Source organism: Musa acuminata, chromosome BXJ1-9 (genome assembly GCF_036884655.1).
Source record: "Musa acuminata AAA Group cultivar baxijiao chromosome BXJ1-9, Cavendish_Baxijiao_AAA, whole genome shotgun sequence".
NCBI classification, from domain to species: Eukaryota; Viridiplantae; Streptophyta; class Magnoliopsida; order Zingiberales; family Musaceae; genus Musa; species Musa acuminata.
Genome location: NC_088335.1, coordinates 11,404,441 through 11,422,434, shown reverse-complemented (window position 1 = coordinate 11,422,434; position 17,994 = coordinate 11,404,441). Strand labels below are relative to the sequence as shown.

The 17,994-nt window shown below is 36.2% G+C and overlaps 1 protein-coding gene across 6 annotated transcripts in view; it reads right to left on the bottom strand.

The window, feature by feature from the left end:
- LOC135593215 (phospholipase D zeta 1-like) overlaps window positions 1–17,994 on the bottom strand; it is a 35,688-nt gene that overhangs the window by 8,647 nt on the left and 9,047 nt on the right. For 5 of the 6 annotated variants that reach the window (XM_065083085.1, XM_065083087.1, XM_065083086.1 and 2 more), the window contains 10 exons: window positions 12,690–12,831; window positions 12,060–12,230; window positions 7,625–7,798; window positions 5,949–6,191; window positions 5,738–5,854; window positions 3,944–4,083; window positions 3,709–3,858; window positions 3,447–3,603; window positions 2,830–3,345; window positions 521–631 (listed from right to left, as the gene is read on the bottom strand). In XM_065083085.1, the coding sequence (XP_064939157.1) occupies window positions 521–631; window positions 2,830–3,345; window positions 3,447–3,603; window positions 3,709–3,858; window positions 3,944–4,083; window positions 5,738–5,854; window positions 5,949–6,191; window positions 7,625–7,798; window positions 12,060–12,230; window positions 12,690–12,831 (1,921 nt within the window). Of the gene's footprint in view, window positions 1–520; window positions 632–2,829; window positions 3,346–3,446; window positions 3,604–3,708; window positions 3,859–3,943; window positions 4,084–5,737; window positions 5,855–5,948; window positions 6,192–7,624; window positions 7,799–11,879; window positions 12,032–12,059; window positions 12,231–12,689; window positions 12,832–17,994 lie in introns of those variants that run through there. The other variant, XM_065083090.1, reaches the window with a different exon arrangement.

The window sequence follows — 17,994 nt, the reverse complement described above, 5'->3', positions numbered from 1 at the left end:
ACCATTTCATTAACCAGCACATCCTCACAATGCAGATATTTGTTATATTTCCAGTGTAGCTCACAACACAATGTTTGTTAGGTTTCTATATTATCATCAAGATGCTAACGCTGAAGCCAGCATGATAGCTAGCACAAAACTTTCTAGTTAGGAGGCTTCATCATATATTCATTATGAGATAAATTTTGAGTGTAACAATAAAAGACCAAGGTTCTAAATGCCAGCATAATACCAGGTATCTGTAACATATTGGACCACTGTGGTACCGATATATAGGCAGTATACCAAATTCTACCATCCAGTATCATTGAATAAAATAATAAAGAAAGTAAAAAATGAGCTATACATGTATGGGTATCAAGATAGATGTTGATATCAATATTTGATCAGTCTGATATATACCAGTCAGTACATATCAATCCAACTGGTATAAAAAACCTTGAAAAAAAATTATCACTAAAACACAATCATTTAAGGGGCAGAAAAAAACTTGCATTAACTCTACGAAAAAATCGTTTACCTCAATGTATAGGAAGTACTCTGCTTTCTCAATAAGATGAACATAAGCTTTGTGAATGCTCTCTTCAGTTTGGCTTGTTCCAGCTGACCATTGACTGACACTTCTGATAACCTGGTGCCCAAAGAAATCCTCTAGACAGCTTTGAAAACAGGTATACCTTGAATTCATATAAACTAAACAACTACCCTTTCTATTATCCAAAGAAATTTTTAGCTACAAAAATCATGGGATGTGTACCATATATCTCAAGGAACAGAGAAATCAACAGAATTTAGCATAAACATGAGTGTCATTATGGCTATGTATAAATGTGTTGACACGATATACTATGGAATATGCTGACATTATGACGGATTAACAAAGCGCCCATGCCAAAATACAACTACCTAATCTGACCCATGTGAACTAGCAGATAGTGGACCGGCATGTTACAAGGAAAAGAATGATGAGAAACTAAAATCTTGATTGGAAAAAATCTGCATTTGCATGACTGCTGCCAGGGGTCAGACACAACCAGTGTTAATAATTTTCCGCATCAATCTTAACTAATCCAAGTCAAACATATTCGTGTTCAGCTACTCATCAAACATGGGTATTATAAAAGTCATTGTCCAATCCAAAAATTTCACAATATCAGATTGAATGTGAGAGATTTATAAAATATCAGAATCTATAATGTTCAGATATATAACAAACATTAGATTCTCAAGATTAGTTATCCCTACATCCATCAATATGAGATTTAAAAATGGCAGAATAAAGAACTTTCCACTTCCAACTAAACTTCTATTGATGCTCATGGAGTCTCAATCGATTAACCTGAAACCTATGTAATTATCAAGATGTAATCATAAAATTCGAGGTTTACATTGATCAACTGAGTAGCCACAACAACAAATTGTTTATCAAGTATTGACCTCTCTTTTTTTCTGAAACCTGTTGTAAGTCTATATTCTTAAAGTTGCATCCTTTCATCATGCACAAACAACCACCATAAGTATTCATCTGTTTCCAAAAGTCTCCTCAAACTTGAGACTGATCAAATCTGTTAGCAATCAATTTAAAAACCAAATAGACAAATCAGGCATCAAATTACAACCTGTTTCTTCTGAAACTTGTAAAAGATCTATCATCTCAAAATTTCACACTTTCAAGTTTCAATACTAAAAAAAAAGTAAATTTAATTCCAATTTTATGTTCTTATGATTTCTAGTATCTCTTATACTCAAAGCTGATCAAAGTAGGCATTCATCTCAGTATAGATGGAGTCAAGGTAAGAGTTTCTTGGTTTGTTAAGTTCAAAAATTCTTGTAAAATATCAGAATCTAATATCAGATTAAATGTGAGATACTTGTAAAATATCAGTCTATAATGTCCAGATATATAACAAACATTAGATTCTCAAGATAAGTTATCCCTAAATCCATCAATATGAGATTTAAAAATGGCAGAATAAAGAACTTTCCACTTCCAACTAAACTTCTATTGATGCTCATGGAGTCGATTAACCTGAACCCTGGGTAATTATCAAGATGTAATCATAAAATTTGATGGTTTAAGTTGATCAACTGAGTAGCCACAACAACAAATTGTTTATCAAGTATTGACCTCTTTTTGTTTCTGAAATCTGTTGTAAGTCTATATTCTTAAAGTTGCATCCTTTCATCATGAAATAACAAGTACCATAAGTGTTCATCTGTTTCCAAAAGTCTAATCAAACTTGAGACTGATCAAATCTGTTAGCAATCAATTTAAAAACCAAATAGACAAATCAGGCATCAAATTACAACCTGTTTCTTCTGAAACTTGTAAAAGATCTATCATCTCAAATTTTCATACTTTCAAGTTTCAATACTCAAAAACAAGTATCATAAGTAAATTTAATTCCAATTGTATGTTCTTATGATTTCTAGTGTCTCTTATACTCAAAACTGATCAAAGTGGGTATAGATGGAGTCAAGGTAAGAGTTGCTTGGTTTGTTAAGTTCAAAAATTCTCTGTTTAATGGATTAGTAGAATAATTAATAATTCTAATGTGTGCTTTAGAATTTAGATAACTGTTCAGTATTTTGTTAAACAAGCAATTGCTATTAATGTATAATGAAATCAAGCTTTATTCTGATCCAGAGTTATCTAAGTGAAAAAAAAAAGATAAGAAAATCCAAACCCAACTCAGCATGATGTAGTTTAACAAAACATTATTACTAATGACATGTTTCTAAAACTATTAACAACAAAGTAATAAAATAATGAATATTTGAAAAAAAAAATCATAATAATCTTTTTACAAACAATAGACTTATACCAACCTGACAACGGCATGGCGTGCGTGGACCAACTTGTCTAGATTCATCTGTAGATACAACTTGACTGCCTCGCTCATGTGTTACCCACCAGTCTGCATTCTGAATAGGTGGCTGGACGAACATATTAAAATCTTGTTCCCTCTGAGTTTTTGGATAACTATAATCATCGATAAAACCTTTCATCTGCATATCTTGAACTGAATGCTCAATTTTTGTTTTTATCAAAGACACAGGTTGGCTTTGGCTAGTTTTATTTGGATGCTCTGAAAGACCACAAATCCTATCCAATCCATGAACCTTATCACTATTTGTTGTTGCTGTTCCATCAGGTTCATGGGGTAAAAGCAGTGGAATATCTTGACATGAACGGGAGAAGGTATGCTTTCCAACATCCTCTGGGATTGCATTTTGTTTGTCGTTTTGATGGTTCATTTCTCTACTTCCCATGTAATGTGGAATAACCATGTGATGCTGAGGTACCAACAATGGAATTGTTTTCTCATTTGGAGCTTTACTTCTCTAGGAGACAAAAAATAAGAAGATAAAAAATGGTAAGTGTCCACAAGAAAACAAGCCTCTGATAGTAAATCAGAAATGCCACCTCTGAATAGAAAAGCAACCTTGGCATAATTCCAGCGTTGAACAAAGTGCCTTGCAACATCATGACAAGGTGGTCCCCATAAAGCACATTGAACATCATGCCAGGGCATGCGAGGATATTTTCCACGGTCCAATTCATCTTTCATAGTATCTTCCCAAGAATTTGGTTCAGATTCCCTATATAAAAAAACATGATATAAATGAGAGATTCACAAACAAAAGGTTAGATTACAGAACTATTATAAATTTGTTCTCAGCTATATGTTAAAATGAGACAGTTACCTCGGATTATAATAGTCCTTTCCAGGCCAAATAAGAGGAGGCATATCCCCAACTTTGTGTTCAAAGTTGTCGTAACGGCCAAAGCACAGATCAAGTCCTCCAATGAAGCTTATTTGGTTGTCAATGGTAACAATTTTCTCATGATGGGACCTAGTTTTCAACATAAATATTTTACGAACATATTATAATAAGATACCCTATATCAAGCAGATAAAATGATAAAAAAAATTCATACCATAAATAAATGCCAGTTGAGAGATGATCTGGATAACGAAGAACCTTTATGTTTTCATGAATGTTCAGTAATATTCTCTTACTATATACACTGTTGATCTTCAAAGCAAGAGGGACTTCTTTGTAAAGAAGAATATAAATCTGCAAGTAGTCAACTTAACCTTCTAATTAAAATGATTAAAAATAATTTGAATAAAAAATGATATTATCATTATAGCAACCAACAAGTGCTAAATAAAAATTGAAAGATGCTCCTATATGAGTCTCAGCAGAATCCAGGAGTCACCTATGACGTAAGAAATCAATATTCATACCAACTTTAATTGTGGCAAATAGAACCAGAAAGGGGGAACTGAACCTACTTGAGATCCAAAAGACACCATAGGAAGACCATAACACCCAGGCAGAAAATGCCTTGCCATCCAGATGCAAGAACAAGTGCAAACTCAGAAAGAAATATGCATGCCTTTAGAAGTTTAAACTCAATCTAAAGCTTCTCATATTTTATAAATTGCAGCTACTTTCCATCACATCAGAGACAAACAACAGACTGGGTTGGCAAAGATGAAGAAGAGACTGTATTCATGGCAAAATGTCCAAATATTTTACTTATCTGAAATACACAATGCACTAACTGTATCAAAAAAGAAAACCAGGAGATACATCATCATCATCATCATCATCATGAAAGGGTCCCACAAGACTGGAAAAATTTTAGAATCAAGGAATTCAAATTTCCTATGTACAAGATGAATCAGATGGTGGTATGCGAGTATATTACAATATTGACCAAGTACCAACAAGCCTCTCCTTTATTTCTCTTTATTTATTTATTTTTAGTACCAACCAGTATGTACCAGTCTGGCTAGGTTCCTTATACTGCCAAGGAATGCCATCATAAACTTTGCTTGCAGTATTTCAAACATAACTAGTTATGCAATTAATTTGGATCCTTTTCTAACCTTATCAGACACCTATCTTATGAAACTCCATTCTTCATCTTTGTACAGTTATTTTCATGTGTCTGACACCTACACTGTGAGCATTTAAGATCTCCTAGAGGTCAGAAGATTGCCACAATTCAATTAGTAGGCATCTCCTGGTTCAGAGATTGCCTAATTCAATTACTAGGCATCTGAGCCAAGAGGTGTCACCAGATTTTCCATACCAAAACTTACACATCCATTGCATAGACACATCCCAGTTCTAGAATTTGAAACATACGAGTACAAATGAACCACACCAGTAAAAACTTGGACTTTTAGGATCAATCAATATGCTCAAATTTCGCTTAGCCCTTTGATGTTAACTTTGTGTTAACCAACACACTCTTGTTCTCAAATGAACATCCAAACTTATTAAAAGCTTCAAAATTCCATGAATGCCATCATAGTTGGAAAAAAGAATTCTGATGAAGGCCAAAAATATGTCCACATAATGTAATTAGTCCGATAATAGCATAGAGAAATAAGAAGCAAATTTCTATAATGTTCCTATCAAATAATTCACTAGATGTGTATATATTGGATGATTTGCATGCAGCAGTCATTGAATCATGCAACACATGTGAAAAAAGATGAGATTAACTTTCTCAAATAATAAGGTTACTGGTTTACTACCTAATAATTTGGAGAAAAGCCAAATGAATCATTTTAGAAATTTCAGAGAAGTGGCCAAGAAATCATTCTAATCCAAAAAGGCAAAAACAATGAACGAATGCAAGTTGTGGCTTAAGGGACATGGTAGATACAAAAATGTTGAAGTGTTGAACGATGTGGCTTTGGGTAGATTGTACCTGAACACCTTGCTTTGCTTTTGCCTCTAGCATAGCATCAAGCCGCGAAGAGCCATGCAAACTAAAAGGACGTCGCAGATGCAATTCTGGGCACAACCACCAGTCAGTTATGTATATCTGCATCAGGCTTCCAATTATTTAAAGATTTTGTACTTGACTTCAAGAAATTGTCTAACTTTCACAGAAGCCATATCATGTAAACCAAACAAACCTCTGATTTTGCTTGTTCGATTGAAGAAGCAATTGCTTCAAATGCAGCTTGGCCATCAACAAACCACTGAACATAAGTCTCATCTTCAGTTAAGCCTCTGGGTGGTGCAAAAGAGCCAAAGCGGTGAGGATAACACCAACCTTCTGGAGGCCGCAACCCAGCATCATTTATTGCAGCAACCCATTCCTTGATCTTTGTATTATTTCTCATTCTCAATTTTGTTGTACGGCTCCCACCAAATACCTTTGTGATGTAATTCAATTAAACACAGACTTGAATCTTAACATGACCCGATAGGTGCCCACAACAAGGGCTAGGATAAAGTAGCAATGACTGAAAATAAGCAGCAATATGTTTCCAAAACAACAAAAATTGAATGTTTCCTGGCTTGTGGTAAGTTGATATTCTAATTAAACTACTACTTGCAAGTACACAGCGAATGAGTTATTGAGAAAACATCACAGTTGTGTCCTATATTATATAAAGATTGGGTCCATCACCTTGTTGACTTGTTAACTTTATTATATTTAATTAACATCATCATTTTCTTTCTGAAGTAAATCACTACTGAGACACTGAGATAGGAAAAATAAAGATTGAATGGAGTCATGGACAACAATGTTAAGGAATGAGCTTAGCAGTCGACCAAGAAATCAATCATGTGATTTTTACCAGTTCAATCTGATATGGGCTGTGCCACCTGATAAGCACACTGTACCGAACATACTGGACAGTGAATATCCTGGTACAGTTGGTAGTGGTGGTAAGCTTATTGTTTGGTACCTCTATATATTTTTTTAATTGCTGTATTGATAGCTATATTTCTTTTGTTTGTTATCGATTTCCTCATCCTTGTGCTCTTTCGCTTTCTCTTTCTCATGCAATCTCATGCTCATGCACTCTCTCTCCCTCTTTTCCTTGGCTGCCACCTATCCTCTTTCCTATTGCACCGTCACTGCCTCCTCATACCTACTATGTTAGCACTGTCTTCACCCAGTACACCGTCATTTCCTCCATTTTATCCTCCTCTTTGCCTCATCTTCTCCTTCTTTCCACCCCCTCTGCTAGTCCTCCATCTCCTCCTCCACTGATCCTCCTCCTCCCTCTTCTCTCTCTTTTCCTGGTCAGGACAACATCGACCATTTGAATTGTTGATACATCAGCTGAATGCCGTCAGACATCAGCACCTGACCAAGATTTTAAACCATGCTTCCTTTGCCCTTGTGTGCATTCCATCTCATTCCTTTCAAGCTTCTAAATTTTTTGGTAGTGACTAAAAGGCTTAACTTCACTTTAATTTATTGATTAGTAAGTAATTGTAGGCTACCAAGAGAAATCATTTATCTGGGAACATTAAAAGGCTACATGAAAAATGAACAGAAATACATATATTAAGGAAAAAAGTAGAAGCTCTCAAAAGTGAAATAACAAAAGGAAGATGATCTCATAGAAATGAATTGTGACAAGCATTCATGTTATAACATCTTTGCCAAATTGTATTTCTACATGCAGTTTCAGTCTGACATTCAGCTAACTGGCATCATATAAATTCTTAAAGCTCTGAGTTGCACCATCTTTCAGCACTTTAGACAAGAAAATAATCATGGAAGTTAAATCTATTTTAACAAATGGAAGAAAAATCAAAATAATTTTGAGAAATAAATGAAAAAACTTACTTGAAACCCAAAACACAAAGGATTACGCTCCTTTGTCTCTTTTGCTAGAAGAATTCGACCGTCATCATTTCCATTTGAATGTGGTAATACATCAAAAACAATGATATCTAGAATTTTTGTATCAAAAGGATTCTCCAGTAAAGCTAAGAAACCTGGTTTTAGTACAGCCCAAACCTACAAAAGATGTTTAATTTATCATCAGAAATTAATGTCAAGTTGGACAACCATATCAATAGTTATAGAAGCAGTCTAGCTGTTTGGATGCTACAAAAATAGGTTGGCTCCAGTCTCAGTCAATATCAGACTAATTAAGAATAGCTGCAAATTTGTCATGTCAGTATGAGATTGGAAGTAATAATGTGATAGAATATGAGAGAATGGAAGAAAATTAAAGAAGGGATGATATCATGATAAAATATACCAAAAATAAATCTTTACCACAGAAAATGATGCAAAATAAGTTGTTTATATTTTCATTAAGCTCTTTAAAAATGCATGTAGGAAAACATAACCAATCATAACAAAAAATCACTAAATGTAAGATTTAGAGCCACCTTTAGTAAAGGAAATTTCAGCTTTCAGATGAAATTGGTCAAAAATGACATCTTTGAAAGGCCACAGGAAGCTGAAATTCATCATTTAACTACTAGTGAACACAGGACTCCGCGAAATACAGGAAGGCAGACAATCCTATGATTACTGCCTTGGATCTTTTACTTCTGTATAAGGATAATCATTTACTGTGATCTGTACAGCACATTATGGGCAACTCATACCAGTGCAATAGAAGATTAATTGGTCTTCGACCAATTGTCCAGATTCAAGATCAATACCGGTCTCAGGATTCCTGCATTGTTTCACCAATTAGACTGATTTCTGGGAGAATTTTGGAGGTCTTGGTTTAGAACCCTTATCTTGAGCAGTTTTGGTCCAGCTTCTGTAAACTAGTCCATTGGTTTTACCTAAAGACCCATCACAAGCAGTGTTTCATGTCCTTTGTTCTAGGAGATAAATTTTCTATGCTTTTTTTCTTTTTTTCTTGGTTTTTATTCTCAGATATTTTTTTCGATTTTCCTTCCATCAATACCAAAGAAAAATGGCTAGCATAATGTCCGATCTAGCACAATCAAAATAGTCCAAGCAATGACACAATAGAATCTTGTTATTTCAGAATGTTATGTGCCACAATCCATCAGATACCTGGTGCAGTATGACTATTTTAGTCAGAAAAATACAATAGTTATTAACTTATTATAAAGTGGTCAAATCCACTTAAAGATGACACATTAAGTACCAGCCAGGTGATTTTATTTTTTTTAAACATTTTCTTCCTAAGATAATATTATTATCATAGGCATTGAAGCCTCTTGCAATATACAATAAGTCTAAATGAGCATTAGTGTACTAATAAACATGGTGTGTATCAAAGTATATATTCCTTGAATTGCCAAGGCAGCATTAAAGCACATCAGCATCTAGGTTTTGAATATTGGTCTGATACCAATTTCAGTAATCTATCAGAATAGAACAAACCAGTATATCAAACAATAACCAACCTTTATCACCTGGTATCTTTAAATGAAATAATAAGAAATAATTCATAACTCTGTACACTTTAAACCCACATTGATACAGCCTGCACAACATAAAACCTTCCATCTTTTTAGAACTTAATGTTAATTTTAGAGTAATATAGTTTATTAAGTCATATTTATTGACCATGCCCCTTCTCATTAATAAGAGGCCAATTAAAGATCACAACTGAAAATGCAGGAAGGCACCTTGGAAGGATAATAAGAATTTATATTAGCAGCTGCCATCATGACATCAATTCTTTGGGATTAATAGTGGTAGTGAAGGCAGCTTTAAGCAAAAATGGATTACCATAATTGGTCAAAAAATAGTAGCCAAGGCAAGTTTAACCAAAAGATGATTACCATAAATCTTAAGATGTGGTGGCAAGAATCTAAATTTCACCAGCACTCCCATTTTTACTAGTGGACCAGAACAGCTAGACAGACCACCAAGCCAACATGAGGAATGTCAATGTCACTATGTCTATGGAAATTTGAGTTATCTCCACCATGATTTCAAATCTCTATTTAGTACTGATACTGATCTGAACAGGTATAAATGGGTCACGCTAGAGGAGGAGATGGATGAAGAGGAGAAGATGGAGTAGGAGGAGGAGGAGGAGATGGGGGAGGAGGTGAAGGACAAAGGAGGAACAAGAGATAAAGGTGGAGGAGGCTGGGGAGGTGGTAGTAGGGGTGTTCAAATCAAAGCGGAAAACCAAACCGAACTGGAACCAAACCTGAACCAAACCGGTTCACCAATGGTTCCATTTTGAAGGGTATAAACGGTTCTAGTTTGGGGTAACCTACTTTGGTTCGGTTAATCAGTTTGAATCGAACCGAACTGAAGAAACATCAATCTGATTGAGTTTATTGTCCTAAATCCTTAACCAGTCAAATTGATCAATCAAACCATTCCATATGCCTAATATTATAAATAACAAGGACTCAATTTCACAAATATTGTCATGTCATCCAATTGGACCAAGATTCTGGTTCGGTTCAATTGAATTGAACTGATTCATTTGAAATATTTTTTTAAAAATTATTTAAAATTATAAACCAATTAAACAAACCGGAATAACCAGTTTTGAATCAGTTCAGTTAGGTAGATCCGAATCAGTTTCAGTTTGGACTATTGTATTTTAACCAAACGAACCGAAAAAATGGTTCAGTTCGGTTTGACCCTTAATGGTTCGGTTTGAACACCCGTACTTGGTAGGAAGTGTAGGCCATGGTGGTGATACAGAAGGAAGGAGGCAGTAGCTATGTATGGAGGAGTAGGAGAGCAAAAAAGAGAAAGAGAAAGAAAGAGAGAGACATATAGGAAGAAATAGCTGTGCAGTTTATCATTATTTTAAAAAGAAAGAAATAGAGATAATGAGCAATAGTCTTACCGTTCACTACAGGTCTCTTACCAACTGGTTAGCCCTACAAAATGAGTGGTGCTAAGCTAAGCTTCTTCTATATAACATAAAGAATGAAAAGTGTCACACTCCCCATGTTCTTATTTTGATTCCTTCAGTGGAAAGAAGTCAACAAAGAAAGAGAAAAAATAAAGAGCTCTCTACCGAAGGTGGCTGAACATTGATCACCAAGAGGAATATCAGACTATACAGTCCATACCTGACTAATCTGGACAAAATTGCCTAGTTTGCATCTTGGTTGGCTGTCAGAACCATAAATACTATCTCATACTAATTGGTACTAGAACAAGAAGTATTGTAAATCTTGATCTCCACCAACTTGTCCACTGCTTTGACCATTGCTCTTCTCCAACTCCTCTCCCATGAAAAGAACTCAAATCAATGACATGAGGCATAATTTTTAAAGCCTTAAATTTGAAGATCATGAAATGCAGTCTAACTTTGAAATAGCATCAAATGATACCAATCTAGTTCAAGCATTGAACTAGCATTATTCAAGCATTGAACCTGCTACCTCACCGGGCAACAACCCTTATCAGTTCTGAGAACCCTAGTGGCACAAGATTTCTAAGGCAAACTTGAGATTTTCAGGCATTATGCCCAAAATATAAAGAAACTCAGGTTCTTGAATATTTAATTGTAAGTTGCTTATATGTGCTCATTGGTTGTAGCTTCAGGCTGTGCACAGTCTGTTTATAATTCTTTCAAATCTCTGAAAGGTTTGGAAGAAATGGAAGTGCCGAGCATTGTCAAAACTCAAAAGTGTAAAGGTAGAGATGTGAGACTATAGAATACAACAGTCTGACCTTATAACATATGCTAAACTAAGACTAGCTTAAAGGGCTCTTCCAAAACAATGTAACCATCAAATGCATTGTCATGAGAATAGCACAAGTCAGCTGGCTTGAGAAACTTAGGCTTAATTCTGTCTAACATCTATATTGATCCATTACTATACAAATAGGCACAGTTAGACTACTAGTTTGAAACAATATCTAGCTTGTGAGAGATGCATAGTGTCTGTTCTTGTGTTGGAATCAAGATATACCATGATAAGATGAACGTCATAATTGTATCCCATGTAAATATGTTATATGCTAATTACAAAATTAGCTTTTTTTTAAAGTAGTCATCTAGAAGATAACATTGAAAAAACATGATGTAACAATCAAAGAAATTGCTATTGAAATACTACAAATCCGATAGACTATTATTTGGAATAGATAATAGAATAACAAACATGGTTCGCCTTACCGGTCCGTACCAGTATACCAATCGATCATCGATCTGGTATATACCGATATACCGACAAATGGTACGGTGGGGCATACCGATAGAACGATATGTATTGCCCATACTGGTCCCTTGTCGGACTGGTACATACCGCACGTATCGAGCGGTATGCCATGGTACGGCGAACCTATTAACAAATACCTTTTTCCAGCTACCATTGCAACAGCTAAACCAGTGGCATGCACAACAGCTTTTACCATCATCTAATTCTTGAACTTTTGGCAAATGCCTTGCTTTAACATAACCTTCTTTTAGCTTTGGTCCATATTCTTGCAAAAACGAGTACCTCGAGACCTCCAAAAATTTGCAAACCTGCATATTATGCCAACAAACTCCGTATTGATAATGTAAACAGTTTTATACCAACTAGACAAAATAAGCTTTGTTCTGAGGTTATTTTATGACAAAGTGAAATTAGTATAGATGTCTATGAAGGACGTTTGGCACTATTAAACAAGGTAGAAGGTTCTCATATTTTACATTCTTCTTAGTTCTTACCATGATAGTATGATCCAAATCATGGTGCAAGTTATCATATTATCAATTATTAGAACACCTCAGATAAAAAACTTGTCTCGATCAGTCAAATAGTATAAATAAGAAAGATGAAACAGAGCTAGCTATAGAAGTCTACTAAATAAACATCATGATTGATCATTTTTAAGATTATCTTCACCTTCAAGAAAAGCTTGGACAAGCAACAGTTCAATTTCAAAACATGACTCAGAATTTATTCTTAAAAGTGACTGATACAACCAATAGAGTCAATACCTCTTGAGAGTTCACAATATCCAAGTTGCTAAAGAAGTGATCCAAGTACCCTTGCATAGCCAATTTAGCCTTGTCAGAAATCAATTGCTGCCCTCCAAGTGATGGGCGAATGATTGGCAATGCAGCACTAGAAGGAATGTTTCTGCTCAAAGAGTGAACATCACTAAGTGTAGAAAATTATAAAAAAGAATTTTCTTGACCCTAAATTTATCCATGATTAGGTAGTGTTTAATCTAACTTAGGTGCATTACTAAAATACATAATGCAAGATGAATTATAGTGAATGCTAAGATCATGGAATTGATGGATGGTAGGTTTTACTTGGTAATAGAAAATTATGTTTAACGGAGAGAAATGAATAGCGGATTTAAATGAAACTCAGTGCAAATTACTGAAAACATAACCACAATTCCATGGAAAGCTAATATACCCTATCCCCCCAACCACCCCCAGAACCATATGTGCCAAGTTTGCCAACCAGTGAGTAATGAACAAAGTCATGGCATCTAAGACCGCTCATCTAAGATTAAAGCTGCAAATTTTACTTGAGGTTGCGCTGCAGCTTCATTCATGATCAAGTTTGTATACAAAATTGACCCTTCAGGCATCCAACTATTAACCATAAATGGCTGTCTTCCATCACCTAATATATAATAACCAAACAGTTCTCAAGTTTCATCTCATTTTGTAATTTATTTTCCTGAACTAGTTGCAGTCAATAAGAAGCTTGGCATTCAAGATAAATCTGTTTTCTAGACTCATAATTTGAGTCAATTGTACTCGTATGGATGAACATTGGGTGAAGATGGAACATATATACAAAGTTTGCCACCTTGTTCCAACTATTTAAGATCTTACATCCTAGAGCTCCCTCATTCTTAAGTCTGCATACCTGCTTCCATGCAACAAGGGCCATTCTTTTTCTTTGTATCAAACCCATTCCATAAAAAGAATCAACTAGTCCAGTGGGGTAGAATAGAAAAAAGACCGCAAATTAATAAGCTGAAAGCATTCTGTGTGCAGAATAAACCTTGTTGTCCAACATTCTATCCTCCAGCAATCTTATTAATAAGAATTCTACAATTTTCAGTACACAAGTATATTGAGAGAAGAGGCAGTCCATGATATGTGATTTCCAATTTTCCTTTAAGCTAAACTGTGAGAGACTTCTAATTTTTTGTCTATCACTGAGGAAAACTTCACTTTTATCCTTATTAGCTGACAAACTAGAAAATTGAAGAAGACACCAAGAGCTTGCTGCAGGACTTGTGCATAATTTATTTCACAGTTGCAGAATGTATAATTTGGGGCATCTTTCATTCAGGATGATATCTGAAGTTCTCTGCAGTGCAATGCTTTTCAAAAATTTTTGGAAGGTTCTCCGCAGCAATGACAAAGAGGTACAATGTCACACACCACCTGACACCCCTCTTAAAGAAAAACACTATGAAGCATTGATACAAGTACAGGATAGTAATATGACAATGATTATGGGTACAAAGATATCACAAAGTGGAAAAAAAAAAGAAAGAAGATCTAATACAGCATGCATATGATGATGAAAATAATTTAAATATACCATATTATATGTGAAAAAAGATTGATATTTATCTATAGTGACAGAATCTGTAGCTACATATCCTGGTAAATATAATGACTTCAAATACATTTCTATTTTGTTCATCGTGAAAGAGATTCTTTACTACAATCTAGTACTTGAAGCATATATAAATGATAATAAAAATCACAATTTGCTGTACCACGTGAAACAGTATAGTACGGGCAGTGTGTACCAGCCCAGGTGTGGACCGATATGCGGACCACCCTCATTTCGAGCGGTCCGGTTAAAATAATAAAAAAATAAAAAACTGGGCCCTTGTCCAACTCAACATAAAAAAAAAAAAAAAGCAAATTAGGTCATGCGAATGCAAGCCCTCTTTTCATGTAAAATGTCTTTGCCCTCATCGCTGCCTCTTCGCCGCTACCACTGCGATGTTGTCGCTTCCGCTTCGATATAGTCGCTGCTTCCCAAGTACGCTATCGCTGCTTCTTCTCCTCCTCTTCTTTCTTCTTCTACCTCCTTCCTCCTCTGTTCCTACACCACCTCTTCCTCTTCATCCTCTTTTCCTTCCTCGTTGAAACACTGGTACGCACTGGCATATCATGTGTCGGTACATTGGTACAAAGCAGTACATACCAATTCGACAAATTGCCAAAACGAGTTCGGTACCAGAAAAGGCAATCCTTGATAAAAAGCTAAAAACTATAAAAATTAAAGTAATATTTTTATTTTAATTTACTAATCATTATTTGATACTGTTAGGATCAGGGGTCGGCACTAAGAGGGGGGTGAATTAGTGCAGCTGTAAGATAACGACGGTTTAAAAACTTTTGTACGATAAAACTGTTTCCGACGTAAAACCGTTTTCGGAAACTTAACTCGAAAACGAGTTCGTAAAAGTAATGAAGGCAGTAAGCACTGAAAGATATTTGCAGTAAAGATAAATTGCACAAATGTAAATGCAAACCAGATTTTAGAGTGGTTCGGTCAACGTGACCTACATCCACTTTCGGCTTCCTCCTCCGACAAGGTCACCGGCGTCCACTAGAGGCCTTCCTTCAATAGGCGAAGGCCAATCACCTTTTATAACTCAATTCTCCTTTTACCGGGTTTAGGAGATAACCCTTACACCCCCATTCACTCCTCTCTCAAACTATTCTAACACTTTAGATCTTTGAGAGGAGCTCACACAAGATTGCAGCAGCGTTTCTATACTTTTTTTCTCTCAATACTTGTGTGTTTTAACCAAGAATGAGAGGGGTATTTATAGGCTTCAAGTTGATTTAAACTTGGAGCCTAAAACTTTCCCATCCTGGGTTCCCCAGGCACGGGCGGTACCACCGCCCAGTGTCAGTCTGGCTAACACTGCCCTGGGCAATACCACCGCTTGCACAGTCTCGAAGACTGTGCCACGACGGTGAGACTTCTTGGAGCATTGTTTGAGCCTCTTATTGGGCCTAACACAGTTCTTACATGGGCCTAGTTGGCCCCTAATTGGGTTGACCCAAATCCAAGCCCAATTATGTGCTAACTACGAAATCCTAAGACATTTGCTAAGCAAAACAAGTCCCTATGTCTATTCTTCCGACGAGCTTCCGGCGACCTTCCGACGATCTCTCGGCAATGTTCCGGCGGACTCCCGGCAAGCTCCTGGACTTCACGACGATCTTCTTGGCGAGTTCCGATGAGCTTCTCTAGCAAGCTCCGAGATTTCTCGGTTGGTTCCTCTAGAACTTCCGACGAATTCTTGAACTCCCAATGTAGTCGCGTCCTTGACTCCGGGACTTCATTTTACTTCATGTCTTGTTATCGTAGTTAATCCTGTACATGTAAAAACACACTTCGATCTAGACAATTAATACTAAGCATTAATCAAGTTGTCCGGCATGTCATTGGTCCCTCGACGCTTTGTCCGATTCTTCGGCGCATCGTCCTCTCTTGCGGCCTATTGCCCAATCGGCCAGTTGACTCCGCAACTCCGATATCCTTGGCGCAATGTCCGCTCTTCTTAGCCCGATGCTCGAATCCATGGCCCGAAGCCTTCTGTTGATACGTTGACCGATCCACTGGCCCGATGTCCAATCTTCGAAAAAATAATAATAAAATTATATATATATATATAATTTATATTTATATATAAATATTTTAGAAAAATGCGACGTTCGGCGACGTCGCCGAGGCGCCTCTTTCAGATTTTATATATATATATATATATATATATATTTATATTTATATTTATATTTATATATTTAAACAAATGAGGCGACGTCGCCTTTTAAATAAAATATATATATATATATAAATATATATATATAATCTTTTATATATATATTAATTATATATATATATATATAAACGAGGTGACGTCGCTTCGGCGACGTCGCCCCACCTGGGAGAAGAGAGAGGCGACGTCGTCAAGTTATATATATATATATATTATATATATATGTAATATAATATATATATATTATATTACATATATATATATATATATATATATATATATACCGAGCGGTATACAACTCAGTATACCGTTTCGTACCATACCGAGCGGACGTCGAAACGTCGGTACGGTACGGTATTGCGAACCTTGATGAATACTACCACATTATTACATCAAAGATACACTGTTTATTAGTATCAGAGAGCAGTCCCCTGCATGAGTCCTATAGACACACCACTTCGATCTATAGTTATATCAGATCGAGCACCCTAATCCACCATTGTGGACTTATGTCATTCATCTTGGTGGTAGAAACATGTACATATTTTAGTTTTACATCTAATTTATTATGCTCATATATTAGATTTTTCACACCTAATCCAACGTTTGCACTCTTTTCTTTATAGGTAAGAAAGACACTTTGATTGACTTTGAAGCAAGCAAGGTGTCTAAGCGTTCAAGTTGTCAAAGGTTTAATAATAGAACAAGGAAAAAATGCAACAAATTTCGAGTCCGATGGGAACTTAGAGATAAGATACTTATAACTCATTTCTTTACATACTGTCACGGATAAACTTCTAAACAGGATGTTTGATGTAATGCTTATGTATGTTCGTGTCTTTTGGTATGTTCATGCTTTGCACAACATATAGAGGGACAGTCGAAGGCTCAACAACCCCATTTTAGTTGGGTTTGGTGGTCGTTTTAAGCTTGTAAATAAAGGTTGTGTCATGTGGAGACTTGTGAGAGATATTCGATCTGTAGTGGACCATTTTGACCCTCTGTTGTGCAATCGTTCAGAGCTTGTAAAGTCTGTTCGTAATTTATATTGGCTATGAAGTGTTTTCTGAAATGTTTGCTTGTGGATTCCGAGTGAGGCGCTTTCTCTAACCCGTTTTCTCTTTTGTAGGTCCTAAGGGACCATGGGAGGTTTCGGGGAGGCTGACCTTTGCGGACGGACATGCAAGGGTACCGCACGACTTAGGCAATACCAACTAAGTTCGTGACAGATGGTATCAGAGCGAGACAAGCACTCATAAAAACACTTAGCATACAAACGTGGGGGACCTAGCGGGGCTGCGTTGAGGGTAGCCAGCACGCGCGACCGTTTGGGGGAAAACGAGCATGGAGATATAGGGAAAAGGAGTCGCTCAGAGGAGCGGGCATCTGAGATTGGCATTCAGAGGAATAGCCAACCCTTCGCGCAAGAGGCACCACGAGGGCAAGCAAGCTAGGAAGAATACATAGCGCACAAAGGTTGGGATGGCTGAGTTTGAGCTACGGCTCAACGTTGGCAACCA